The sequence below is a fragment of the Colobus angolensis genome, unplaced genomic scaffold (assembly GCF_000951035.1).
Source record: "Colobus angolensis palliatus isolate OR3802 unplaced genomic scaffold, Cang.pa_1.0 Scaffold271, whole genome shotgun sequence".
In the NCBI taxonomy this organism is placed as follows: Eukaryota; Metazoa; Chordata; class Mammalia; order Primates; family Cercopithecidae; genus Colobus; species Colobus angolensis.
In genome coordinates, this window is record NW_012115944.1 from 1,108,351 (window position 1) to 1,136,282 (window position 27,932).

At 36.4% G+C, this 27,932-nt stretch overlaps 1 protein-coding gene across 1 annotated transcript in view; it reads left to right on the top strand.

The window, feature by feature from the left end:
• Positions 1–27,932, top strand: part of TANC2 (tetratricopeptide repeat, ankyrin repeat and coiled-coil containing 2) — a 478,795-nt gene that overhangs the window by 183,658 nt on the left and 267,205 nt on the right. The window contains exon 5 of the mRNA XM_011947922.1: positions 12,966–13,076. Coding sequence (XP_011803312.1) covers positions 12,966–13,076 — 111 coding nt within the window. The remainder of the gene's footprint in view (positions 1–12,965; positions 13,077–27,932) is intronic.

Sequence of the window (27,932 nt, forward strand, 5' to 3'; positions counted from 1 at the left end):
AAAAAAAAAAAAGAATAAATACCAGGGAGTTTTGAACTGAACAATTCCTAGAGCTCAAACAGGAATGGGAGATTTTTTATTTTTTATTCTTTTTCATTCCGACTGGAAAGATCTTATTAAAAACCTGGAGCATTCAGTAGAGATCCAAGTAAGAACACACATTAGTAGTAAGGCTAAACTAGCCTCAGAGTAAAAAGTTACTCCAGACCTGCTTAAATGAAGCTTAAAAACAAGTTCAGAAGGACAAACTGATCCACAGTTGACGTACCTGCTTTGGAGGACCAGGAACCAGCTACTTGGTCTGACTGTTAAAAGTTAGGAATAAAGAGGATGTTGATTTCTTTTGTGATGTATCCTTCAAATATCCCTCCATGTGGAAGAGCCAATACACAGCTAAAGTGTCTTTTCTTTTCAAATGTATTTCCCTTGTAATTCATCTTTGTTCTCAGTGTATTTTGTTGGATATCTTTTATAGAAAAGAATCCAGTCATTAAAGCTAGGAATTAAATGATTGTAGTCATTATAATGAAGATAGTTTATATAATGTGTTTGTTTCATGAAAGCCTCTCTGTGTCTCTCAGGTGACAAAGATTTGTTTTATCCATGAGCACTTTTTAAGACTCACTTTGTGTAGTAAAACTCTTATTTGTAATGTCTGTCTTTGCTTTGATTCTCTATACTACTCAATTAACAAATAATCATTAACCAGCTATCATATGCCAGATACTATTCCAGGCATTGTAATATAAAGCATTATATTTGATTAAAAAGTTGGGAAATAAACACATAAATTTAGGTCTATCTTAGGTCCTGATGATGTATATTCAGCCCATTTGAAAGAAAGAGGGCTAAATTTAATACAGGGTCTGCTACTTTATTAGCTCTGCATCTCATTTTTATGAATGTCCAAGGTATTATATAGAGTATGGCAAAGAATGCTATGTTTTTATAAAACCTATTCTCCCATTTTCCTGGGCATATAGGTAAACTGCATATAACTGCATATCCCAGCTTTCCTTGCACTTAAGTGTGTCTGTCATATGACTGAGCTTGAATGATTTATGATTGGAAACAGTGTGTTCCAGTTCCAGACATTTCGCAAAGTTCAGAAACTTTACATGTACAATTCTTCCTTCCCTTTCCCACCCCCTGCATCTCTGGATGCAGAGAATCCAACAAAGAACTCTGGGGCTGTAAGATACTGTTGGAACTACGTTATAGAAAGAAGCTTCCTACTGAATACACATACTGAATGAGAAATCTGTTGTATGACGCTACTGAGATAAAGTTGTTTGTTTCAGCTCTTGGCCTACCCTGACTAATACAAGTAGAAAACATGATTGTACTATAACTATAGTGATATATCTATGTGAGTGGACCATAATTTTTATCAATACATAGGCTGAAATTGAGCTTGAGAAACTTCAGTCTTTCTCAAACAGTTCATTAAGATGAAAACATTGCTTTCTTCCTTTTGCATCTAGTGCTAGCTCTTGTTCTACTTGGACTGTTGTTGGGAGGGCTACTTTAGGCTGTGTCCCTGCATATTCTGTCCCTCCTTGTTAATCTGTATTCTTCTTCTGTCCTCTGAAATGAAATACGTCTCTTCACCATCTTACCTATCTTTCCCTTTCTCTTTCTTAATGATCAGAGACATATTTTTAAAAGATTTTTCTTTCTGTGCCAGGTTTGGTCATGATAAAATCCTTCATGTATTTTGAAGTGTGGTAACACAATTTAGAAACTTTGAGTGAGAACCCACTCTAAAACTTGCAAGAATGACCTCATGATTTATTCTCACTTTAATACAGTAACTACAGCTTTTCTGTATTGACATACCACACTTGTCTAAGTTAGGAAGCTGCATTGTAACCATGGACATAGGTTCTTCACAGATTACACGTGTATACCACACACAGATTCAGTCTGTGCTTCCTCTGTCTTCACTTTTGACCTCTGACTGTGCCATCCGTGGAATTAAAGGCTATTAAAAATATAGAGGACTGGATTGGCCCTTCTGGAAAGATGGCAAAAAAAATTTAAGAGGAGACTGCTCTGATTATCTATCTCATCAAATGACTAGATTGTTCATATGATTATAAGTCTGTTCATATGAGAAGTCTTTTTTTAACTTACTATTTTCTCTGTTTATACTTGCTATCTCCCAATTCTCTTATTATCTAACCAGTATTCCAGTCATGACTGTAAATGATTGTTATTGTTAATCTGAAAATATTTTGCCACTTCTGTCCTTCATACTAAACACCAACTTAAATACAGTTGCCTAAATGTTTTGCTCACAACTCAACACAAACTAGATAGAAAATGGAGAATTAAGTCAAGTTGCTCTATTGAAATAGAGTTTGGCTAGATGCAGTGGCTCACTGCTGTATTCCCAGCACTTTGGGAGGCAGAAGTGGGCAATTGCTTGAGCTCAGGAATTCCAGACCATCCTGGCCAACATGACAAAACCTCATCTCTACTAAAAATACAAAAAAATTAGTCAGGCATGGTGACACAGGCCTGTAGTCCCGCTACTTGTTTGATCCTGGGAGGTGAAGGTTGCAGTGAGCCGAAATCGCACCACTGCATTCTAGCCTGGGTGACAGAGCTAGACTGTGTACAATGAAATAGAGTTTGGCCACTGGGCGTGGTGGTTCATGCCTGTAATCCTAGCACTTTGGGAGGCTGAGGAGGATTGCTTGAAGCAAGAAGTTTGAGATCAGCCTGGGAAACATAGTGAGACCCTGTCTCTACAAAATATTTTTAAAAATTGCATGGTGGTGGCCGGGCGCGGTGGCTGAAGCCTGTAATCCCAGCACTTTGGGAGGCCGAGACGGGCGGATCACGAGGTCAGGAGATCGAGACCATCCTGGCTAACACGGTGAAACCCCGTCTCTACTAAAAAATACAAAAAAATAGCCGGGCGAGGTGGTGGGCGCCTGTAGTCCCAGCTACTCGGGAGGCTGAGGCGGGAGAATGGCGTAAACCCGGGAGGCGGAGCTTGCAGTGAGCTGAGAACCTGAGAACCGGCCACTGCACTCCAGCCTGGGCGACAGAGCGAGACTCCGTCTCAAAAAAAAAAAAAAAAATTGCATGGTGGCATGCGCATGTAACACCAGCTACTCAGAAGGCGGAGGGAGGAGGATCACATGATCCCAGAAGGTCAAGGCTACAGCGAGCTGTGATCATACCACTGCACTTCAACCAGAGTGACAGAGCAAGACCCTGTCTCAAGAAAGAAAGAAATACATGTGATACCTGCACTGTTTCTTAATTTCATTCATTTGGTATAGGATTTTCATGATTTTTGCCCCACCTGATTATAACTACTTTTTGTTTAACCTACTGTTTTCTTGGAATTTCATGCTTTTGCTTAATTTACTTTGAAAGAAACTTTATATTTCTCGTCAAACTAGAAAATCAATATCATGAACATAACTAGAAGATTAACTAGAACATTAGTCTGGCTACTTACAAACCTTCAGATGATTCTGAAGCTCAGCTCTCTTTGTTAAAAAGGATTAACTGATACTAGCTGCACATTAAAATTTTCTTCTTGACCTATTCAGAAGGATTGACAGATAATTGAAAAGAGTAACTTTGTAGTAATTTCATTAATCGGAATAGGCTAGACTATATTGCCCTAACAAGCCATCTTTAAAATGGCAGCAGATTCCTACAACAAATGTTGATTTCTAATTCACCCAGCAAACATTGGCAACTCTCCAGGGCAGCTGTCCTTTATTGCTGCTTCAGTCTTGTAGTTTCACTATCTCAACATGAGACTTTCATCGTGATTTTCCTGTCAGAGGAAGAGACATATTGTAGAATCGTGCAGGGACTATGTCAGTTCTGTTTTCATTTCATTGGCCCAAACTAGTCTTTTCTAAACTGCACAACAGCTGGTAATTGTAGCCACCCCTCTGCCTAGAAGGGAATGGAGACCAGGATATTGGTGGGCACTAGTTAATGCCCACTGTGCTATGTAATTCAGTGCTATTTACTGCCATTTTTATAGATGATTTTAAATCACCTTTTACATCCTAAAATCAGTCCCATACCTTCAGGAACAGTTTTTTGTTTTCGAGACAGAGTCTCGCTTTGTTGCCCAGGCTGAGTGCAGAGGCACCATCTTGGCTCATTGCATCCTCTGCTTCTCAGGTTCTAGCAATTCTACTGCCTCAGCCTTCCGAGTAGTTGGGACTACAGGCTCATGCCACCACACCTGGCTAATTTTTGTATTTTTAGTAGAGATGGGGTTTCGCCATGTTGGCCAGGCTGGTCTCGAACTCCTGACCTCAACTGATGCACCTGCCTTAGCCTCCCAAAGTGCTGGGATTACAGGCGCAAGCCACCATGCCCGCCCAGGAACAGTATTATAAATGAAATAATATTTGAAATCAAAATATCAGGATATATATCTGTAATCTACCACTTAATTACTGTGATCTTGGACAAGAGATCTTGTGATTCTGTTTTCCCATCTACAAAACAGGATTAATGTATTTTACATAGAAAAATTACAAAGGTGGAATGAGCTTAGGTAAAAATTTAAATAAAAGTTTAAAATAGAATGGGCGCGGTGGCTCATGCCTGTAATCCCAGCACTTTGGGAGGCCAGTGTGTGCGGATCACTCGAGGTCAGGAGTTTGAGACCAGCCTGGCCAACATGCCAAAACCCGTTTCTACTGAAAAAAAAAAAAACAAAAAACAAAACACACAAATTAGCCAGGCATGGTGGTGCACAGCTGTAATCCCAGCTACTCCAGAGGCTGAGGCAGGAGAATTGCATGAACCCAGAAGGTGGAGGTTGCAGTGAGCGGAGATTGTGCCACTGCACTCCAGCCTGGGTGACAGAGCAAGACTCTGTCTCAAGAAAAAAAAAAAAAGTATAAAATAAACTGTTACACAAATGATGTTATTTTATTTGTTGTTACATAGCTTTTTTTGAAAGTGAGGTAATTGTTTTTAGTGCTGTGTACCTCACATTAGAATTGGGCTCTAGCAAGATGTTTTGCATCACTAAAAAAATAGGCCATCTATAGGACCCAACAGAATGATCCCATTTCATTGGTCTTTCTAAAACAAAATTTAGGGATGTTTTCTCTACCATTGGAATACTCATCTGAAAAAAAATGTTACATTTAATTCTGCTTTGAGTGCCAAATATGATCAGAGCAAAATTAAAAGTTTGTATAAAGCTCTTTAAGAAAACTATCATCTATAGATGTAATGTCGGAAGAAGTTTTTAAACTTTTTTACTTGATAAACATTAAAATGGTTATCATTAATTTTTAAAACAAGACAAAGTGTGATAATATTTAATTGATTGAACTAAGTTAGAACAAACTAAATTCATAAGCCAGACATCACTACAGATTTCTTAAACACTGTTGGTATAAAAAGTCTAGCCACATATATCTGAAGTAACTTGATTTTCTAAGTCACTTGCTCCTGTTGCAACTTGTTTCTTAATTTTCTGATAGAAAATGAAGAAATAGAGATAGAGGTAAATGCTACTATTTCTTCTTGAGGTAGTTGATAGGATTCACCAGTGGTGACAACTGAGACTGGGCTTTTTTGTGGCAAGGTGTTTAATTACTAATTCGGTTTATTTACTTGTTATAAATCTACTCAGATTTTTCCATGTCTTAATGAATGAGTTTTGATCATTTGTGTCTTTCTGTGAATTTGCCCATTTCATCTAAGTTATCAAATTTGTTGGCTTAAAGTTGTTATTAATATGCTCTTATAGTCCTTCACATTTCTGCAGAGTCAATAGTGATGGCCCCATTTTTATTCCTAATTTGATAGTTCATGTCTTTGCTGTTTCTCTTTGTTAGTCTAGAGTAAGTTTTTTCTATTTTCTTTATCATTTCAAAGAATTAAATTCTAGTTTCATCATTTTTCTCTGAAAAGCAAATAAGTGTATTTGCTGTTTCATTGATTTCTACTTTAATCTTTATGGTTTTGTTTTTTCTGCCTGATTTGGGGTTCAATGTGTTCTTTTCCAAATTTTTAAAGACGTAAGCTGTGAGCGTGTTTTTCTCCAGTTACTTTTCAACTGTTGTAACCATAAAATTCTTCATGAAACTTTAAAAGAAGATAAATTAGTGAAATTAATAGATCTTCTGAAACCAGTTTCCTAAAATCACCTTATAATTCCAATTTTTAATAGAAAATTAACATTTATTAAACTCTGATGAGTTGGGAGGCATCTGCAATACATTTTTCTCTTTAAATTGTGTAGCCTATGTTTTGTACCATTTTCATGGCACTTGGCTTTCTCCTGTTTGTATCATAGCTGTTCTTCTTCTCTCTTACCCCATCATTAAGTTCCTTTAGGCTGGCCACTGTCTTAATTATGTTTGAATCCCCTGAAGCATTTCTTACTGTTCCGTGCACATGGTAGGACACAGTAGCATTCATTGAATTGAAGGGAAGAGCTCATGTTTTATGGAATTGGTTTAGAAATAGTTACATGCGGGTTTCTAACAAAATAATTTTCATTTAAACTATCATTCTTTGTATGTGAAAATTTCATGTAGCACCCAATTTGCATTTTCTTTACATAGTTAACTTTCTCCCTCAAAAAACAGGAAATATGAATTATCATTTTTTTCCTCTTCGCCATTTTTCACTTTTATCTACCCTATGCCAAAATGTCAAATTCTATTGGTTTTTCCTTCTGGTTTTTTTTTTGTGTGCTTTATTTTATTTTTATTTATTGTTTTTGACCGCCCCCCACCCTCCACATTTTGCAGGAAATGAATAACAGGGAAAATCTCCTTGCATTTCCCCTTTCTTCAAGATGTTACTTATGTCACCATTGAAGCACAGTCATGAGAAATAGTTAATCAGCACATTAGATAGGGTAGAAGGATGCCCTTCCCACCTATTTCCAGATTTTAAACCTAACAGAGATCTGGGATTTTGTTAATAAGAAGGAAATAAAGAATGACACAAACACTATCTCTCCCTCTGCCCTTCTTTCCCACTCCCACTGCAGAAAATTCATGGTATTCAAAGGTTTATTTTCTAGTAAATGTTTAGGAACTAAAATGTTATAAGATTCTGCATATGAAAGCTTTGTTAAAATGTTTTAAAATATAATTTTCTCTTTCCAGATAAATTTCTCAATATTTCTCTCTACTTCTTTACAATTCTGTAGTTCAGATCTTTTCTATGTTGCTTCAAAGAGTTTTACAATTTTAGCTCTTATTTTTAAGTCTTTGATCCATTTTGAGTTAATTTTTATATGATTTAAGATAAGGATCTAACCTCACTCTTTTGCATATTCAGTTTCCTCAAAACCATTTGTTGAAAAGACTGTTCTTTTCTTACTAAATGGTATTAATACCCTTGTCGAAAATTATTGATGATACAGTTTATTTCTGGCCAGGCTTTTCTATTCCATTGGTCTGTATGTCTGTCTTTGTGCCAATACCATACTGTTTAGACTACTATAGCTTTGTATTAAGTTTTGAAATCAAAAAGTATGAGAAATCCAAGTTTATTATTTTTTTCAAGATTATTTTGACTATTTAGGTTCCCTTGAGATTTCACATGAATTTTAAGATGGATGTTTCTATTTCTGAAAAAAAAAAAGTCATTGAAAATCGTTGGGATTTTGGTAGGGATTGCATTAAATCTATAGATCACTTGGGTGGTATACCATCTTAATATTGTCCCCCAGTCCATGAGGAATGGATGCCTTTTCATTTATTTGTACCTTCTTTCATTTCTTTCAGCAATGTTTTATAGTTTTCGGTGCACAAGTCTTTTGCTTCCTTGGTTAAGTTTATGTCTACATATTTTATTTTTTTGTTGTTGCTATTTTAAACCGAACTATCTCCTTAGGTTTTTTTTTCTCAGATTGTTCATTGTTAGTATATAGAAATACAACTAATTTTTGTGAGTTGATTATGTATCCTGCAACTTTACCGAATTTGTTTATTAGTTCCAGCAGGTACTTTTCTGGAGTCTTTAGGGTTTTCTACATATAAGTTGTCTTCTGCAAACAGATAATTTTACTTCTTCCTTTCTACTTTGGATGCCTTGTATTTCTTTTTCTTACCTACACAAAAATTTTTATTTTCCTACCACATTGGACAATTAATGTTTATTTAAAGTTATCTGTAGGTTAACTTTACGAAATGTACTTTATAATCTCAAATCTAACTTTGTGAAAATACTTTCTTGGTACTTTTATTGTTCTGCCTATCTGTATATTTATCTTTCATTTTATATTTTCTTGATCTTTGCTTTCATTTGGTCTGCCTCTATACTGTTCTCTCAGTATATTCTTATCTGAGTCTTCTGCCAGTTTCCTCCTAAAAAATCCCTTCTGCTATGAAACCTTTACTAAAGACATATACCTCAGTAATTATTTAAAATTCTTTTTTTAATGGCCTTATATTTGTTTGAACTAGATATGCTTCAACATTATCTATAGTATTCCAGTATACAGAGGAACCTCAATAGGTGGATTTTCTCTTTCACCATTAGCATTCCTGTGTGATGAATCTGATTGCTCTTATCCTCCCTCAACCTCTGCCTCCCAAGTGATCATGGGAAGAATTAGTGAGTATAGATAGTATTGTTATTACTTCAAAATAAACCCATATGGTTAATACTTTATAACTTAGGACTCTTTAAAAAACAGCAACAGAAACATCAACAACACAAGAGTTAAACTGGTAAAAGAATGACTGAAAAGAAATTCTAATAGCCAGGCGTGGGTGGCTCATGCCTGTAATCCCAGCACTTTGGGAGCCTGAGGCGGGCAAATCTTTTGAGCCCAAGGAGTTTCAGACCAGCCTGGGCAACATGGCAAAACCCTGTCTCTACCAAAAAAAAAATAATAACGAAAATTACCCAAGCATGGTAGCACATGCCTGTGGTCCCAGCTACTCGGAAGGCTGAGGTGGGAGAATCACTTGAGCCTGGGAGGAGGAGGTTGCACATTGCAGTGACCAGAGATCATACCACTGTGCTTTAGCCAGGGCGACAGAGCCAGATCCTGTCTCACAAAAAAAAAAAGAAAAGAAAAGAAATTCTAACTTTACCACACATGTTGATACTATCGCAGATGAGGCCTTGATTTGTGTTTCATTACAGCTTTTTTCTTAAGAAAATTCTCTTAATGAGCAGCCTGCATGTGGTGGTTGTAGATTCTCTAATCCAGTGTTCACAAACTTCAGTGTGCCATACAATCACCTGCAGGGCTTGCTGAATACAGATTGCTGGGCCCCCACCTTCCAGAGTGTCTGATTCAGCTTATCTGGGGTGGGGCCTGATCATATGCATTTCTGACAAATTCCCAGGTGATACTATACTGCTGGTCCAGGCACCACATTTTGTGAACCCGTGGTCTAAAGAATACTGTTTAACTTCCATTCTGTATCACATATTTATTGTTGTCTAACTTAGACCATTTTGATTTGGATACTCTGCTAAGGCATAACATATTGTATTTTCTTCAACATGATTCCCTTCTCAATTAAAAAGTAATTGGTGATATCACTGTTTTCATCCCCTTAGACATTTTTGTTTTACTACCCCCATGCCGCAACATACATTCACGGTTCAGACTCCAAATCATGCTGAATCTGTGATGACAATGATGACAACAGCGAAAACAAATAATAACAGCTAATTTTTTAGAGCATTTATTCTGGGCTAGGTATGGTTTTGAGGATTTTATTTGAATTAATATCCTCACAAATTGTCTTTGATGTTATTAGCCCAAAATAACTGATGAAAGGAAACAGACACAGAAGGTTCTTACAGCTAGGGAAAAAAATGAATGAAATGGGAATCTAATATAAGCTTTCTGGTTTCAGAGCCCTTACCCTAAATTCCTGCACTCTCAAACTCCTCACTAATGTGCTACCATGTTATGCTGCCTCTATAGTATGTCTGAAACCACTTTCTTACTTTATTTTCTGTAGCCATAGCCCTCACTAGTCCATGTATTAATAAACTTAATAGGTGAGCTGTATCACTGTATCCAAGCACTGTGCTTAAATACTTACACATGTTTGGAATTAGTTAAGCCTCATAACAACACTATGACTTTATTAGGAAACTAAGACTTGGTAAGGCTATAACTTGCCCAATTTCTTACTATTAATATATGCTAGAATCAAGACCTAGATTTTTCAGATCACTGTACTTAACCTCTAAGCTGATATGCGTTCATGCGCTCAACCTCTGCCAGATTCTGTAACTCAAGTCATTGAGGGCATAAGAGTCGATGTTCCCAGTGTCAGTTCCAATCACTTCTTTGTGCAGTAGTTTCTGTTATCTCTTACATCACAATAAAATGCCAAGTTTGGGCTTTAGATTGTTCCTACCCATCTCATCTCAACCACTTTCTTTCTTCTTTTTAACTATCAGAGAAAGCCTTTTAATGTGGAATTCTCTTACTCATATGAATCATCTTATGTATCATTTTTACAATGAAACAGATTGAAATTCCAAGCTTCCAGGTAAAATATTATGCCCCATCTTCCAACTTGCCCTTTTATGTTCTCCACCAAGCAATATTATGACTATTGTTCAACTTATCATATCTGTGATTGTCCCTCCTGTGTTTGACTTACAGATGACACTAGTTTTCTGTGACTTGGATGAGAACTCCATTATCATCTACCTTATAAAGTAGTTTAACTTTATTATTAGACATGCACAGTAACCCATGGATGAGGGAAGAGGTGAAGAGTAGATAGAAGAAAGAATTAGATGTCTCCTGTGAGCTATAAAGATAACCTCAGTTGGAATTTCCTGAGAAGGGAAAATAAAGAAGTTGGTATACATTGAGCTTCATAGATCTAAAATAACTCTCTTTGCTGGAGAAGTGTATATTTTAGTAAGAGGTTTTATTTTTTTTCCTCTGCCAGATCTATTTAACTTCTGATTAACACCATATAGTCCATACTGTCTTCACAGTCTTCAGCTATTTCCTTTTTTCTGTATGATCTCTAGAACCCTGATCTTTTCCCTTGACTTCATCTCATAATTCTTGTACACTCCTCATACCTCCTTTAAGTTCTCCTGCCATCCTTCAATTTTTTTCTTACATTTCTACACTAAGTTTCTGGTCTGTCTACTGGCCCTAAATTTCATTATTTAAAAAAATGTTTTTAAGATTTTAAGATATATAGAGTCCCTTGAGCAGGGACTTGTGCTGTCTTTGTCAGAACTCAGCAGGTAAAGCAGTTACTCTGATGCCATGACAATGCTTTAATAAAATTCTAGCGAAAGACTTAAGAGCTTTAAGTATTGAATTACTGTATAATCATTTTTCCTATACTAAGCAGTATTGAATAAACTGTTTCATTATTTTTAAATCTGTTGGTGAAATTATAATGAAAGAGATTCTAATATTGGCTATTAGTAGCCTGCATATATACATATAAATCACTTGAGATCTTTATTTGTAATAATGATTTTTAAAAACAGGCTCAAGTCTCACACTCATAGCAGAGGTGAGAGGTCTGCTATTCCAAAGTTTGCTTTTGACAGAACCATACTGTTAGGATTCTTAATGTTAGGTCTTTGTTGCCATGAAGACAGTAACAGGCTTTATTATTATTTTTTAACATACGCTTTAAATATACATACCCTAAGATCTAAAGTGTAACTTAGTTGTCTGTTGGTTTTGAAATTGGCACATTTTGAAAATAGTGTCTATATTCTTTTAATACTTGATTTTTATCCTTCAAAGAAAATGAAGGAGAGTTCTGGCCATTGTATGACAGAGTTGTATATTACTTTTTACAGGGTCTTTTAGGAATAATGTAGAATCTCTTGTGGGTCAGTAATGGATGAGGATTTTGAAGAACATGCAGAAACTTTTGAAAAAAGTAATGTGATCTTAGACACTCGCATGTCTTGGCCACCTATGGTTATTACACTAATATATAATACAAGCAAATCAATTTCAGATTCAACTAATACTTTTGTGCCAGTGCTGTGCTAAGCACTGTCACCCTATTATAGTTTATTTAATAGAACTCAGTTTGAAAGCGCCTAAGCAATCCTCATATTTTAACTTTTAAAATAACTGATTATTCGAATGTATATCAATAGCATTCCTGAATTTTTCGTCCTAAAAATTAGTAAATAAAATTTATACATACTTTCATTAAGTAAACCTTTCAAGTCATGAGTTATACTTTATTCATTACAAGAATGAATGGATTCCATGGCGTGAGGCATTAATATTCCATAGGCCTCATAATTGGTAACTAAATCACATCTCTTTAGCTTCTAGTGTCAGACTATCATGGCCTAGTTAATATTTTAGTCCACCAACAGTTTTGACTTCTTACATTAATAGCTGAGAAGTAAGGTAATTGATTTTCTTGTTAAGCTACGTAGATTAGGCCTGATGGCTTATATTTAATCCTACTTACGGTATTTATCATGACTGAGTATTAGAGTAGTTATTTCTGGATAACGAAAAGCTTTTGATTGCAATTATTATAAACAAAATCTTAAAACGTAGTCCTGTGCTTTCCTTAGTTAATATCTGTATTTAATGGCAAAAGAAGCCAAGGTAAGAAAGCTCTTTGCTTTATAAAGAGAGGGAAAATAACTAAAGGTAACAATCACAATCTATACTAATAGTTTTGAATATTAGATTTTAGCTTTTCCATTTTTCAGTGACTTTTAACAAGACCCATCTCCTCTATGAAGAATGCAATTAGTTAGTTTTTTTTCCTCTGGCTTAAAAAATAGAGTAACCTGATCTGAGTCTGACAGAGTGTGTCGTTCATTTAAGTGCTTCCATCTGTTGCCTGCTATTCCCCTTACTCATGACCCCTCTATGTTTCTCTCTTTCCCTTTTTCTTTCTCTTTCTCTGTTTCTCTTTCCTTTTTCTCTCTCCTTTCCTTTCTCTTTTTTTCTCTCTTGCTCTCTCTGTCTCTTGCTCGCTCTCTCTTTTTGTTCTTAGCCCCTCTGAGGAAGGCAAAGTTTGTTGAGAGCCCACGAATTCCAGAATCCGAGCTTGGCTCACCAACCCTCACTTCAGCTCAGAAACTGGACGTGGATGCATACTGCCCTGGTAAGCATGCATGCAGTGTCTGCTTTGAAAGAGGGAGGACTGGATCAGGCCCATCCAGCAGAGCAGTATTTTGCATGTATACTACTCATAAAAACGTGTTACCTCTTTTGCAACTGATTGCCTATTCTTCTTAATAGAACATAGTTTTTACTGAATGCCCTGTTTTGACTTTAATACAATAATGAGAGTAAGTATTGAAAATAATATCAAAGGTAATTTTCAAAAGAGTTAAAATAACTTTGGTAGATAAGTAGCTTTAGGTAAGTAGGGTTACTTTTGTGATTTGAGATACTTGAAAAAATTTTGCTGTGGCCATGTGCAAACAGGAATGTTGAAGATGTGAATAAGAATATTCATTCAACACTAGACACAAAAGTGTTGTGTGCAACACTTTTGCATACAGCCTTTATGCCTAATTCCTGTTGGATTTCTGGATGGTTATAGAAAATACTTGTGATGCTGGAAACATTAAACTTGAATTAGAAAAGAAATATAGGTTTCCGAAATGGACTCCTTTTGGATACAGACACTCACTTTTAGAAATACCTCTTGTGAATGGCCTGTAAACACATGTGGGAGTTCACTAAAACCCTTCTTGTGTGGGAGCCAAACTGAGAAAGACTCATTATCAATGCTTAGATTCTTTCAAACTTAGATGAGTTGCCTGGCAACATCCTTTACACTCTCTCTACAGTGAGTCTATAGAGCTGTGTCAGAAATGTTCACAGCTCTAGCTGAGTATACAGATTAGAGCATTAGTAAAGGACCTTGGAAGACTTGGTTTTAGGTCTTTTGTTTATTCCTACTCATTAAAATTGATGTTAAACCACAGTGAATACAACTACTACATATTTACAGCATGAGGGGTCAGCAGAGTAAAATGATTCCTAGTTCTGGGGAGGGTGTCAGTAGCTGTGATCTGAAGTGTCAGTATAATATACCTTCGAAGCCAGATAAGACATGGTTAAACAAAAAACAAAGCAGTAGGAGGAAACTTGGGCCAAACGTCATAAAATGAGAGACGTTTCATTTTATGAGTCAATTTTGAATATTGAAAGACCTTGGGGATTTTGCTTTCCTTCCGGGTATTGAACTGGCTTCATCCACTCTTATAGATAACCATTCTTTTCTAAATCAATCACAGTTTTGTGTTAGGAACCAGCTTTTCTGTTTCCAAAAGGAACAAAATAACTCTTTAAACGGTACTGTAGCACATGATTAGAAGAATCTTTCATGTTTTGAGGTACTGTCACACTTCTTGGGCAATGGAATATTATACTTTGCATTTCTTCATGCAAATTTTAGTGTTATAAGGTAAAATAAGTGTGCTAATTTTCTATCCCTTTCTTGAGTTCTAGAAGGAAAAGCCTATCAGAGGCCTTCTCTTTTCCAGATTTGCAAGTCAGAATGACTGTCATGAGGGCCTAATCTTTCACTTCCTGATTGCCCATCTGACATCCTTAATCTAATCTAAAGCTAAAGTCTTATTCAGGTGATTATTTATGTATATTTTCCACAGGCATGAATTCTTTGTTGAGTTAGAATTAAACCAAACTAAAGCTCGGTTATGATTTTTAGAAAGTGAGGAAGAAATTAAAACACAGTATCAAAGTGCTGCTAAAAAACATCTTTCCTTTTCTTATCTGAAACAGTTTTAAAGCATGGAAACTTTATGGTGATTTGCTCTTTTCTAATCAAGTTATTAGGTGCTCTGAAAATTAGTTTCTACCAAGACAAGAATGGTAACCTGAGGGTTGAAGCTATTATCTCTACATAGTACCAAAAATTAACAATAACCAAATGAATTGATGAGTATACTCACAAAACAAACAGATTTTGCATTTTTTCATGCAAATATTAGTACTAGAAAGTGAAATAATACTTAATTTTTTAATTTCTTTCACATAGGATGTACTAACACCACTGATGATATTTTATCGCACATTGATACAGAGTAATACGGTTAAGGCTACTAGTGTTCTGATACCTTCTTGTCTGCCTGCTTTACTCATTATCACCTGAAAATTTAGGAAAATACTGTGTCTCACAGAGACAACAATCACAAACTGAAAGTTAGAGCAGTGGTTTTCAAATTTTAATTTACCTCAGAATTACCTGGAAGATTTGTCCAAATGCAGATTGATGGGTCCCCAGAATTTCTTACTCAGTGGTGTGGAGTGGATCAAGAATTTGCATTTCTAACAAAATCTCAGATCATGCGGAAGCTGCCATTTGAGATTCTATGCTTTGAGAACCAGTTGGGTTACAGGGCTGCTGCAGGCTGCTCACTGTACAGTCATTGTTCAGTGGCTCAGTGAACAATGCTGAGAGTCTAAAAAAAGTGGTAGAATAGTCTTCTACCACTGTTGATATGTGGGGAGTAACTGCCAGTGTTGTTTCTGTGTTATCTAAACTTAAACCTTTTGGTACCTATATTTTAGGTTGGAAGGATAAAACTCTTGTGTCTGAGAAATGGACCTATATGTTTTTTTTGGTATGTCTTTTTGTACCTGACATCTGTGTACCCATGTCTAACTTTTCTGTGTCGTTCTACATGTAAAAGGAAATTGTGGATCAAACCAAGCCAATTTTCATTGATGGTTAAGTCTAAAAGTGTAGGGGAAGCTACTCTGGAATATAGCTGTTGAGCCGAAATATTAAATTGAGTGATTCGTTATATAGCATTATCTTCTATAATATCTCATTAAAGTTTTAGTATTCCTCAAGTTACATTTGTTATATGCAAAATATATGGAAAAAATACCAGCAAACAGTCTCTTTTGGTTCTGCAGCTACAACTGTGGAGATAATCGATGGTGTTAAGTAAACTACCAGAATAGAGGGGATGTTCTGGGAATTGTGTGTGTTAATTGTCTCACAGTGGGGAAACTAAGATCTAGAGAATTCAAGCGATTTGTCTAGGGTCACAAGCAGGATTTATTGTTCAACTCTTGAAGGGGACACAATATAGTTCAAAAATATATTGCCCTCTAATCCTGTTACTGTGTAAATTCTATGAGCATTCCTTACTGTCCTTAGATTTAAAAGCAGAAAATTCAGTTAAGTATGAGATACAGTCATATTCTATTTTTATGAAAAAGGGTAACCAACTGTTAGTGATGTCAGTAAAGCAATTTCCAAAATAAGAGAATAGATTCATCCTATACTCTATCACTTTTCTATCTAAAGTATTACTTATTAGGTGTGTGATTTGGGGCAAGTCACTTAACCTTTCTACCTGTTCTTTCATCTGTAAAAATGGAGATGATAATTTTAAATCAGTTTAATATATATAAAGCACTTAGAAAAATGCTTGGCTCATAGTCCGTGCTCATAAATGTTAGTTGATTTTATTATTTTTGTAGTGATGATCCTAAGGTGTAAGACAAGGTCTTAATCAGAAAAAATACTTAAAGGTTTAGGATCATTTTTAATTAAATGTGTCCTATTGCATTTCAATTCTGATTTTTCTCTGATAAGTCTTACGGTCTGGAGCATGTCACTTAACTTTTGCGTGCCTCAGTCTCCTGTCACAGCAATATTATTTCTATAATTTAACAAATTATGCTTTTATATAGATACATGAATATATATTCATAGGAAAAAATTTCTAGAAGAATACACCAAACCGTACCACTGGTTGCCTAAGGAGGGGAGACTTTGAATTGTTGGAAAATTAGAGTAGGATTGGTGTGAGATAATGTTAGCAGAGGTTATATCTGGTTGGTGGCATTACAGGTGGTTTTAATTTTCTTTCTTGGGCATCAGGCATGTATTAGTGAATAAGAGCTTATGTTCTGGAGTTAGATCTAGGTTTAATTTTTTTCTCTTCCACCTACTAGCTGTGTGACTGATAAAAATAGACCTGTCTTTAAAGAAAAAAAAAAAAAACTGTCATCTCATAGGATTGTTACAGAGATTAAGTGAAATAATGTATATGCCACATGCTTAGCTCAGGCAAAATAAACAAGACATTAGCACCCTTTCTGTTACTCATCATCATCATTATACTTTTCTGCATTTTCTAAAATTTCTACAATGAACTTCTATTGAAAATTTTCAGTAATCAGATGACATTAAATGATGGTGATACTCTTTGTTTTTATTTTAGTTTTTTAAGTGTTTCTGTTTCACATTATAATATAAAATTTCAAGTATAGAAGTGACCTTTGACACAGATAATGGTAGGCCAAGTTGACAGTTTTATAGGACTTCTGACTACATGTGCATGAAAGGTTAAGGGCCAAAGTCCAGACCAGTCTTGAAATAGGCAGGCTTTTATCAACACCAAATATTTTCAGAGGAATTTGGGATTAATCTTTTTATATGGATTCTTTTAAATCTCTTTAAAAACGGTGGTGTCTTTCAAAGGACAGTGTTATTTAAGGTGACAAAATTAGCATATATTTAAAACTCAAAAAGAGAAAACAGTTTGATTAGAGTCAGTGCATATTCATATTTGCATATATTCTGCACTTGTAAAAATTTTTTTCATTTGGATTTTTTATCTGTATTGTACGTTCTATAGTATAAGTACAAGCCATTGTAAACAAAGTGTTTTATTTAAAGTGAGTAGTTCCTTGAACTGTCTTTTCCCAACTCCTGTATAGTCATTGTCATTTCCATTAAAATCAAAGGGGATTTTTTTTTCATTTTCTTTCTTCCATTTAAAAAATTTCTGAGAACATTATCAAATGTTATCTTTATCCTAAATACTTAACCATGCTTCCTTGATTTTGCTGCAAACTTTGTGCTTGTATATAAATTCCTCTGTAAGATTTTGCATTGTCCTATGAGTACCAAGAGCCTTTTCCTCCTGTTTCACATCTTTGTTATATTGTGTTTGTATTCTGCTTTATTGTAAATACAGTAAGTATGAAACATAATTTTTAACCTGAGTAAAATTGATGAGCTTTGGGGGGAGTCTGACACCCTTTATAAGTAAAAACTTGCTACATGTACGTATGTTCTTTTTCCAATCACAGGTTCTCAAAACAATTGGTAACCTCCCTTACACCAAATAAAAAGAAAGAAGAAATGCTATTGTAAAGGTTGAAATTGGAGGGAAAAAAAAAAAAAAAAGTTTGTTAGAACAAAAAGAACAAAAAGCTAAAAGTTGTATAGTGGATAGACTTGAAAGGAGAATGAAAAAGGAAATAATAGAACTATGGGATTGGCCTATCAGGATATGAAGTCTAAAGTAGAGATTAGAAGACAGATGAAACAGAAATAAGTTGTGTATTAGAAGTATGAGATACTGCCTTATTACTGATTATGGAAATAAGCATAAGAACTAGAATATGAATATAAATGGCTTTTCTTCCCCACACTTTCCTATCCATGTAAGTTCTTTTTTTTTCTCTCTCTTTAAATAGAGACGAGATCTCCCTATGTTCTCCTGGGCTCAAGCAACCTTCCTGCCTCAGCCCCCTGAGTAGCTAGGACTACAAACTCATGCCACCACACCTGTTTAACTTTTATTTTTGTAGAGACAGGATCTCACAATTTTGCATAGACCTGTTTCGAACTCCTGGCCTCAAGTGATTCTTCCACCCAGGCCTCCCAAAGTGCTGAGATTATAAGCGTGAGCTACCATGCCCAGTCTACTTTGAACATGTTTTCCTGATCTTTAGTTTTTCATTGTTGGTGATGTGAGTTTTAATCTTCTGTAGTTAATGAAATTTTAGGGAGGGGATCAGGGGCAATTGTGTTCCTCTTTGGTGGGTCCAGTTTCTAGGTAGATGAGGGAACTTCAGAAAACAGCCTCATCCTGTGCCTTAGGAGAGGCAGAGGATTGAGACAGGAAGTGGGAGGGGAGGCCAGAAAGCCCTTGAGGCTGCTGCTTTAGTTCAGCATGTCAAGGTACCATATTTTGGGGTATTATTTTCTGTGCCCTAGCATTTGGAAGGTTAATAATCTCATCAACACTAGCTTTTAGATAACTTTTCTGAGGTGTTTTACATCATAAAATCTGAAGGCTTGGCCTCTGAATGTGGTGTTTAGATCCGTAATTTAGTCAGATATCCCAAGGGGCAATATTTTCATTAACTGTAAAACCATTTTAACTTCTAGCTTTTGAAGAAGTAAAATATTCTGATTTAGAGTAAAATGCCAGTGGTTTAGAGCCAGACTGCCTGTGTTCATGTACCAGTTCTGCTGTTTACTACTTGTGTGACTTTGGGCAAATTACTTAACCATGATTTGTTAATTTCCTTATTTCCCTCTGTAAAATGGGGATGATAATATTACCTATATCACAGGAAGATTGTAAAGATATGACACATTAAAATATGTAAATTAAAAATATAAAATATATTTATTTATCTGTTTGGTTTTGAGACAGAGCCACACTCTGCCACCCAGGCTGGAGTGCGGTGGCAGGATCTGGGCTCACTGCAGCCTCCACCTCCAGGGCTCAAGCGATCCTCCCACTTCAGCCTCCCAAAGTGATGGGATTACAGGAGTGAGCTACCACACCTGGCCTCATAATGTTTTATGTTGACTTTTTACTGCCTTTTATCTAAGGATGTTGTAGGTAAAGTTATCATATCTTTTTTTTAATGAATGCTTCACGAAGAGAATAAAATTTCATGTATTCTGTAGTTATTGGGCATCTTTACATGCAGTCTATATATAAATACTAAGTTGTGTTGTGTGTATGTGTGTTTATTTTTAATGGGGTCAGTTTTTCATAGTGGCGGCTAGTTCAGCCTTGGGAACAGAGAAGCTTGAGTTCAGTTCTGGCTGTGCTACTTTATTAGCTGGTGTCTTTTATTTAATCTCTCTAATCTACTCTGGTTCCTTGTCTATAAAATGAAGATAGTAATATCACTCACTCCATAAGGTGTTTGTGATAAATAAGACAGTACCTGTAATTTACTTAGCACAATGCCTGGAACATCAATTATTGCTAACAACTTATTTCTCACATGTATGTACTATTATATATTTATTTCTTGGAAAAAAAAGTGTTTCTTAAGCAGAACATATGTTCCTGCAGCTCAGTGTTCAGGAAGAATTCTGTGGGAGCAAAGAAGGGACAGAAAGGTACTCTTGGCTTGGGTTTTGACATGCAAGAAGCTGGAATTCTGTATCTGATGTTCTACTACCATCCTTTACCTCTAAGTCACTTAAAATCCTCAGTCTTTTTGTTTTTTCTTATCTAGAAGTTATAAATCATAACATTTAAATTTGTAAGACTTGTAGGAAGTGTTGGTTAAATTCTATTTGTTGAGTGCTCTTCAAGAGTAGGTATTTGTATTAGTTATCTATTGTTACATAACAAGTTACCATAAAGCTAGTAGCTTAAAACAGCATTTGTTATCTCAGTTTCTATGTGTCGGGAATCCAAATGCAGCATAGCAGGGTTCTGTGGCTCTCACAGGTTGCAATCAGGGTGACAGCTGAGGCTGTAGTCATCTTGAAGCTCAGCTAGGGAAGGATCCTCTTTCATGTTTATACACATAGTTACTAGAAGGATTCAGACCTTCATGGGCTGTTGAACTGAGGGCCTCTATTCCTCACTGGTTTTCAGCCAAAGGCCACCCTCAGTTCCTTGCTATGTGGGCCTCTCCATAGGGCAGCTCACAACATGGCAGCTTGTTTCATGAGAGCAAGCAAACAAGAGGTAGAGAGGGTACCAGCAAGACAGTGACAGTTTTTATAACCTAATCACGGAAGTGACATTCTATCACTTTTTGCTATATTCTCTTCATTAGAAGCAAGCCAGTAGGTCCAACTCACGCTCAAATGGAGGGATTACAAAAGGTCATGATTACAGAAGGGGCAGGGATTATTGGGAGCCATTGAGGAAGTTACAATCTTAGTTCTCTTGGTTTAAAATAAACGTAAGTGTCTAGTTTCTGTTGGAAACATTAAGTACTGTCAAGAAGTATTCTGAAGAATGTTTTCACTGTGTTTTGAAAATACTTTTAGCTCTTATTTAAAAAGTTATCCATGTTAATTATATAAAATATCAACTAAACTAAGAAAATATACATAATCCATGACCCCACTAATCAGAAAGCCATTGTTAATATTTTGGGATATAGCCTAGCAGTCTTTTTACATACAGTTGGCCTTCCATATCCCCAGATTCTGCATCCACAGGTTCAACCAACCACAGATTAAAAAATATTCACTAAAAAATAATATGAGAGTAAAAACTAATACAAACAATATGGTATAATAGCTATTTGCATAGCATTTACTTTGCATTTCATATTGTAAGTAACCTAGAAATGATTTCAAATACATGGGAGGTTGTATGTAGGGTGTATGCAAATACTACATCATTTTATATATAAGGAACTTGAGGATCCACAGATCCTCATGGGTATGGGATTGGGGGGGGGTCCTGAAATCAGTCTCTTGCAGATATCGACTGTATTTTATTAGTCTGCTCAAACTGCCATAACAAAATACCATAGATTGGGTGGCTTAAACAGCACATTAATTTTCATATAGTTCTGGAGGCTAGAAGTTCAAGATCAAGGTTCTGACTGATTCAGGTTTTGGTGAGGGCATTTTTCCTGGCTTGCAGATAACTGCCTTCTCACTGTGTCCTCATGTGCTTTTCCTCTGTGCATACATGTCAGGAGAGGGAGGGAGAAAGAGAGAGCAGAGAGATTTATAGGGACACTAATCCTGTTTGGATCAGGGCTGCACACTTATGACCTCATTTAACATGGATTACTTTCTCCAAATATATCCACACTGGGAATTAGGGCTTCTACAAATAAATTTGGGGGAGACACAAACATTCAGTCCATAATATGTACTTTTAAAGTAAAGGCAATAGACTGGGCACAGTGACTTATGCCTGTAATCCCATTGCTTTGGGAAGCTGAGGTAAGAGCATCGCTTGAGGCCAGAAGGTCAAGGCCAGCTTGGGCAACATAGCGAGACCCCATCACCACACAAAATTAAAAAATAGTTTTAAAAACTTAAAATGATATTGTATATATCATGTTTTCAAATTGACTTTTTAAAATTATATTGTATGTGTTTTTACCTTAAGAACTATTCCGTCATTTTTTCTCCTGGTAGGGCATTTCATTATATAAATTTAACATAATTTTTAAAAACCAGTATACTGTTGCTGAACATTTAAATTGTTTCAATTTCTTATTGTTATAAAGGTGCTTCAGTGAACATACTAGTTGTTGAATGATTGCTCTTACCTACCGTTATTTCCTTAGAATGAATTCCTTGAAATGGAATTGATAGAAATCCAGGATTATTCAAAATCTTAAATCTTCATATTACTAGATTTCCCTCTGGTACATTTCTTCCAGAAATATATCAAAATATTTTCCTCAGAACCTTCACCAATACTACATATTTTTGATGAGTGTTGCTTTTGGCATATTTTGTGTGTGTTTGTCGCTTCTCGTCTCCTTCAGAAGCCTTTTCTCTCACTTTAACCCTCCGTGGTCATCCTGAAATATTTTTGGCTTTTATAGTCTGTCTTATATGGAAAAGCATTGTGTATTTGCTTTTGTTCACATGTTAACTGTGTCTCCTCACCCCAATGTATTATGACTGAAAAGGATGTAGAGGAGTGGTAAGGCTTGCTGAACTAAAAAGGGTGGATAGGCTTGCCTGGACCTGACAGTGCAGTTGAAGCCTCATTCTTTAATGAGTTTTCTCAAAATACAGAAGTTTTCTTCATAACCATTGTGAAATAAAATGTATACCAGCCTGGGCAATGTGGCAAAACCCCATTTCTACTAAAAATACAAAAAAATAGCTAGGCATGGTGGTATGCGCCTGTGGTCCCAACTACTCGGGGCTGAGGTGGGAGGATCGCTTGAACCCAGGAGGTTGCAGTGAGCTGAGATCAAGCCATTGCACTCCAGCCTGAGTGACAGAGTGAGCCCACATCTAAAATAAAATAAAATAGATTCCATATACTCTGAACAGTTTTGTGTTTTTCCGTTTCTTGCAGTCACTTTCTTCCCTCTGCGTTGCTAAATCTAGTGCTTGTTTCCCGTTCTCATTTTATTTAACTTACCTGCAACGCTTAACACAGTTATTCACTCCCTCTTCCCCAAAGCACTTATTCTGTGACCTCCAAGTTATCACATTATTTTTGTTTTATTCCTAATTCTCTGGCCTCATTTTCATAGTCTATTTTGCTACTTACTTTTCTTCTCCCACTTCCAAAAGTTGGAATACTCCAAGACCAGAACCATAGATATCTTCTCCATGCTCACTTTGTTGGTATTCTCATTCAGGCCCACATCTTTTAAGGACATGTATATATTGATGACTCTGCTGTCATCACCAGATTGATGGGCTCTAAGACCCTGCTCAAGTGTACATCCACCGATTAGTAGGTGCCCATGCTGTCCCCGTTGTTAAATATTTTTAATACTAGCCCTACCGTGTTCCCTTCCCTTTTTTAAGATCTTTGCCAAAATGTCATCTTTTCATTGAGACTTTCCATTGACACTATTAAAATTGCAACCTGGAGGTTACTGACAATCTTGACAAGCCACTTTGGTAAAAGCATGATGACAGAAATTTGATTGCAGGCTGGGCACAGTGGCTCACACTTATAATTGCAGCACTTTGGGAGGCCCAGATGGGAGGATCATTTGAGGCCAGGAGTTGGAGACCAGTGTGGGCAATATACCAAGACCTCCAACTCTACAAAATAAAAATAAAAACCCAGACTTGGTGGCATGTGCCTGTAGTTCCAGCTACTTGGAAGGCTGAGGCAGGAGGATCACTTGCACCCAGAGTTTGAGGCTGCAGTGAAGTATGATTGTGTCACTGCACTACAGCCTAGGTGACAGAACGAGACCCTGTCTGGGAAAAAAAAAAAAAAAAATTGAGGGTTTAAAGGTGAGTAGGAAAGAGGAATTGTAATCAGTGAGTATAAACAGTGAGTATAAATCAGTGAGTATCCTTTCAAAGTATTCTGTAATGAAAGGGAACAGAGCAGTAGGGAAGTAGCTGTAGGAGACTGTGAGACAAGCAAGGATTTTCTAAACTAGAATAAATTTTGGTTTATTTTAAATAAATAAATTAGAATGCTGTGCTGTGGTAGAGAGGGGAAATTGATGCTGAAGAAAGGCAAGAAATGCTGAAATAACACATTTGAGTAGATGACAAATGAGATAAAAAGTAAAAGTGAAGGGATTGACTGTGGAAAGGAGTAAACTAACTAGAAAAAAGACTACCTTATGGAAACAGATGCAGGTAAATAGGTAGATATGGTGACATGAGCTGGTAGAAAGTCTCTTCTGATTGATTTTATTTTCTAAATTAAATCAAATGGAGAGTGATGTAACCAGCTGAAAGTGAGGATGAGGAAAGAAATGTTGAGGTTTGAAGACAGAGAAGAAGGCATGGAATTGTGTTCTGAGAGTAAATGGATTAGGGAAACATAGTAGGATTGCTGGGCAGTGCTAATGTCCCACTTAACATTAGTGGTCATTAATTTAACGAGGGACTTGTTAGCAAACATGTTTAACTGTACTGAAACTCTATACTGAAGATACACATTAGGTGAATAATTGGACCTTAACTAGAGTTGGGGTTTGGCCAGATTGGAATGATAAGATTGAAGAGGATCAAGGGAGTTGAGGTATTTGCAAAGGAGTGATTATGGTGATGACTGTGAAATCTAAGCCAAGCAGGAGAGGAAATGAGAACATGAGGGTTGAAGGACAGTGAACTTGTATAAATTCAGTGGCTTTTAGGTACCAATAGAATCAAAGAAATGAGCTAGAAATATCAAGTGGTTGTCAGAGGCATTTAAGATTAAGTTTATGGACAGTTTGTAGTTACTAGTAATGACAATGTTAAGAGTATAACTGTGGGAGTGGGTGACTGAAAGAGGACTGGGGAATGAGATCACTGGAGGGGAGGAGGTCAACAAACTGAGGCCAGAAGATCATCTGTTGGAGTAGAACAAATATTATTGTAATAGTATTGGAGAGTATGAGAGTAAACCAATAGCTATAATCTTCAAAGAATGAGTGGTCTGACCTAAAGTCTCAAGAAACTACAAGAAGGAAGGGCAGTGATTGGTACAGTTTGATAACGTAGGATTTTAAGCTGGAGTGTTAGGGAAGAAAGTAGCTTACTATATACTATTATACATCTCTAATCTTTACCGCTACCTTTTATCCCGATATTTTCCTTCTTTGAAAGGAAATATTTAATATTTGTTTAATATTTAATATTTGTTGAGGACTATAATAGTAGGCATTGGTCTGAATACAAAGGACGCAGTGATGAAAAAGCTGAACAGAATCTTGTGTTCACAGACCTTGTAGTTTAGCATAGCTCATTTAGCACAAACCAAATCTCAGTTCCGTGGATCCTAGTTTAGGAAATCCTGTAAGGATATCTGTCTTAAATCAGTAAATATAGTCCAAGATAGTAACTGGGTATAGTAATTTTCTATAATGTATATCATACATGTTTGTTTTTTAGCATAAATACATTTGGCTGTTTAAAGACTGGGTACAGATTGATGAGAGGAATAATGTTATACTTTGAAAAATTTTTAAATAGTAGTAGTAGAGAAAGATACAGTACAAATCGGTGGTAAGTTACTTTTGTTCTCTATTCCTCCTCTCTGTGTTGATCAAGAAACACAAATCAGTACTGGGAGATAAAGCAGCAAATCTTAGCTGCAGCATCAGTAGGCTTTTTTTTTTTTTAAGAGACAGGATCTCGCTCTGTTGGTCAGGCTGGAGTATAGTGGTGTGATCATAGCTCACTGCAGCCTCGACCTCCTGGGCTCAAGCAGCCCTCCCACCTCAGCCTCCCAAAATACAGGGATTACAGGTGTGAGCCATCGTGCCTAGCCAGCATCAAAATCTTCATATGGCACCATGAGAGACTTTTCTAAACCCAGACCTCATGAAAGTGGCATGAAGTGTATTACATAGTTATTTTTAGTGAATATACTTTCATATAAAAGCCAAAACACATCACAGTAACTACAAAGGAAACTGAAGCTATAATCGCATTAATTATGAGTTTTAAGTGAAGCAATGAATGTATTAGGGTTCTCTGGAGAAACAGAACCAATAGGTTATAGGTAAAGATATATAGAAAGAAATTTTTTGAAGGATTGTCTCAGGCAATTATGAAGGCCATAAAGTTCCAAGAACTGCCACCTGCAACCTGGAGGCCCAGGAAAGCCAGTGGTATAGTTCCAGTCCAAAACCAAAGGCTTGAGAACCATGGTGTAAGTCTCAGTCTGAATCCAGAGGCCTGAGAACCAGGAGCACCAGTGTCCAAGAGCAACAGAAGATGGATATCACAGCTCAAGCAGAGAAAGCAAATTCACCCTTCCTCTACTTTTTTCTTCTATTCATACCCTCAGCAGATTGGACAATGTCCATTCACATTGGTGAAGATGATCTACCAACTTGGTCTACCAACTTAAATGCTAATCTCTTCTAGAAACATACTCACTCACACAACCAAAAATATTGTTTTACTGGCTCTATGGGCATCTCTTAGCCCAGTCAGGTTGACAAATAAAATTAACCATCAGAATGCACTGTCTGGCCAGGTGCAATGGCTCACACTTGTAATTCCAACACTTTGAAAGGCTGAGGTAGGAGAATTGTTTGAGGCGAGGAGTTTTGAGTCCAACCTAGGCAACATACCAAGACCCCCATCTGTACAGAAAGAAAAACAAAAATTAGCCGGGCATGGTGGCTGTAGTCTGAGCTATTTGGGAGGCTGAGGCAGGAGGAATACTTGAACCCAGGAGTTTGGGGCTGCAGTGAGCTATGATAACACCACTGCACTCCAGCCTGGACAACAGAGTGAGACCCTATTTAAAAAAAAGAAAGAAATGTACTTGACAAAGTTCCAGTTTATGCCCAAATAGCTTTCAAATTGGAGATACCTGGTTTAGTGTGTCTTTATATTTCTGCATATTTGATATGTGCCATTCCATGGCCTGGAAGCATGAAATTGTTCATCCTTGTCTTTCAATAGAAAAGTTCCATAGTGCTACTGATATTTTAGCCTTTTGATTTTAAAAACTTCCTACAGGCCTTCTTATAACTGTCTGTAGGTCTTTCCTGTTTCCCAGTCTGTACTGCTACACTGCAGTGGATTACTTCTTCCTAGAATGGTGCTTTTCTTTTAAGCCTAGGTAATTACATCATATTATTTTTTGTGCAGCTTCTAGAAAACATCCCAGATTTGGAAACCAACAGAGAATAAATTTGTCATTTAGATAAATGTGACTTTTGATGATATGATACTACTTTCCTTACTCTGACCAGTGTATCAATGCCTTTCTTTCCACCATTTGAATGAATTATGCTATTGATGAGGAAATCCAGGCCAATAAGGGAATAATATGGAAATATAACACTGCGGAAGTAGTGGATCTTTAGCATATTTTGTGTCTCAAACATAAGTCTGTTGAAAGCAAACATCAGAAACCTCAGTTTAAAACCCAAAGGAATATTTCAATAAGAAATATTAGTCTTAGAAATTTCAGTCAAGCACTGAAGGTTCTTGAGCTGGTCAAGTATTGCATCCCATTTAAGCCAAATAGTCATCATCATACATTGATGTGCATCTAGTACCCCTTGTAGACTGGAGGCAATTATGTAGGCCAGGAAACACTAGTGCAAGAGTTGCTAAACAGTGAATACTTTCCACCTCTGTATATCCCGTCTCTACAGTGATTCCAGTTTCCAATAGGAGAGAATCAGAAGAGTGGGAAGTTGTGATGGAAGATTATAGTGTAAGCATTTGAAAGCCTGTTCCCCTACCAAAATGCCAAACTAATGAATTCTTTAATGCAAAAGGAAGAGTTTGTAATGTCATAAAGATTGTATTCCTAGATAGCAAGAGGCTCGC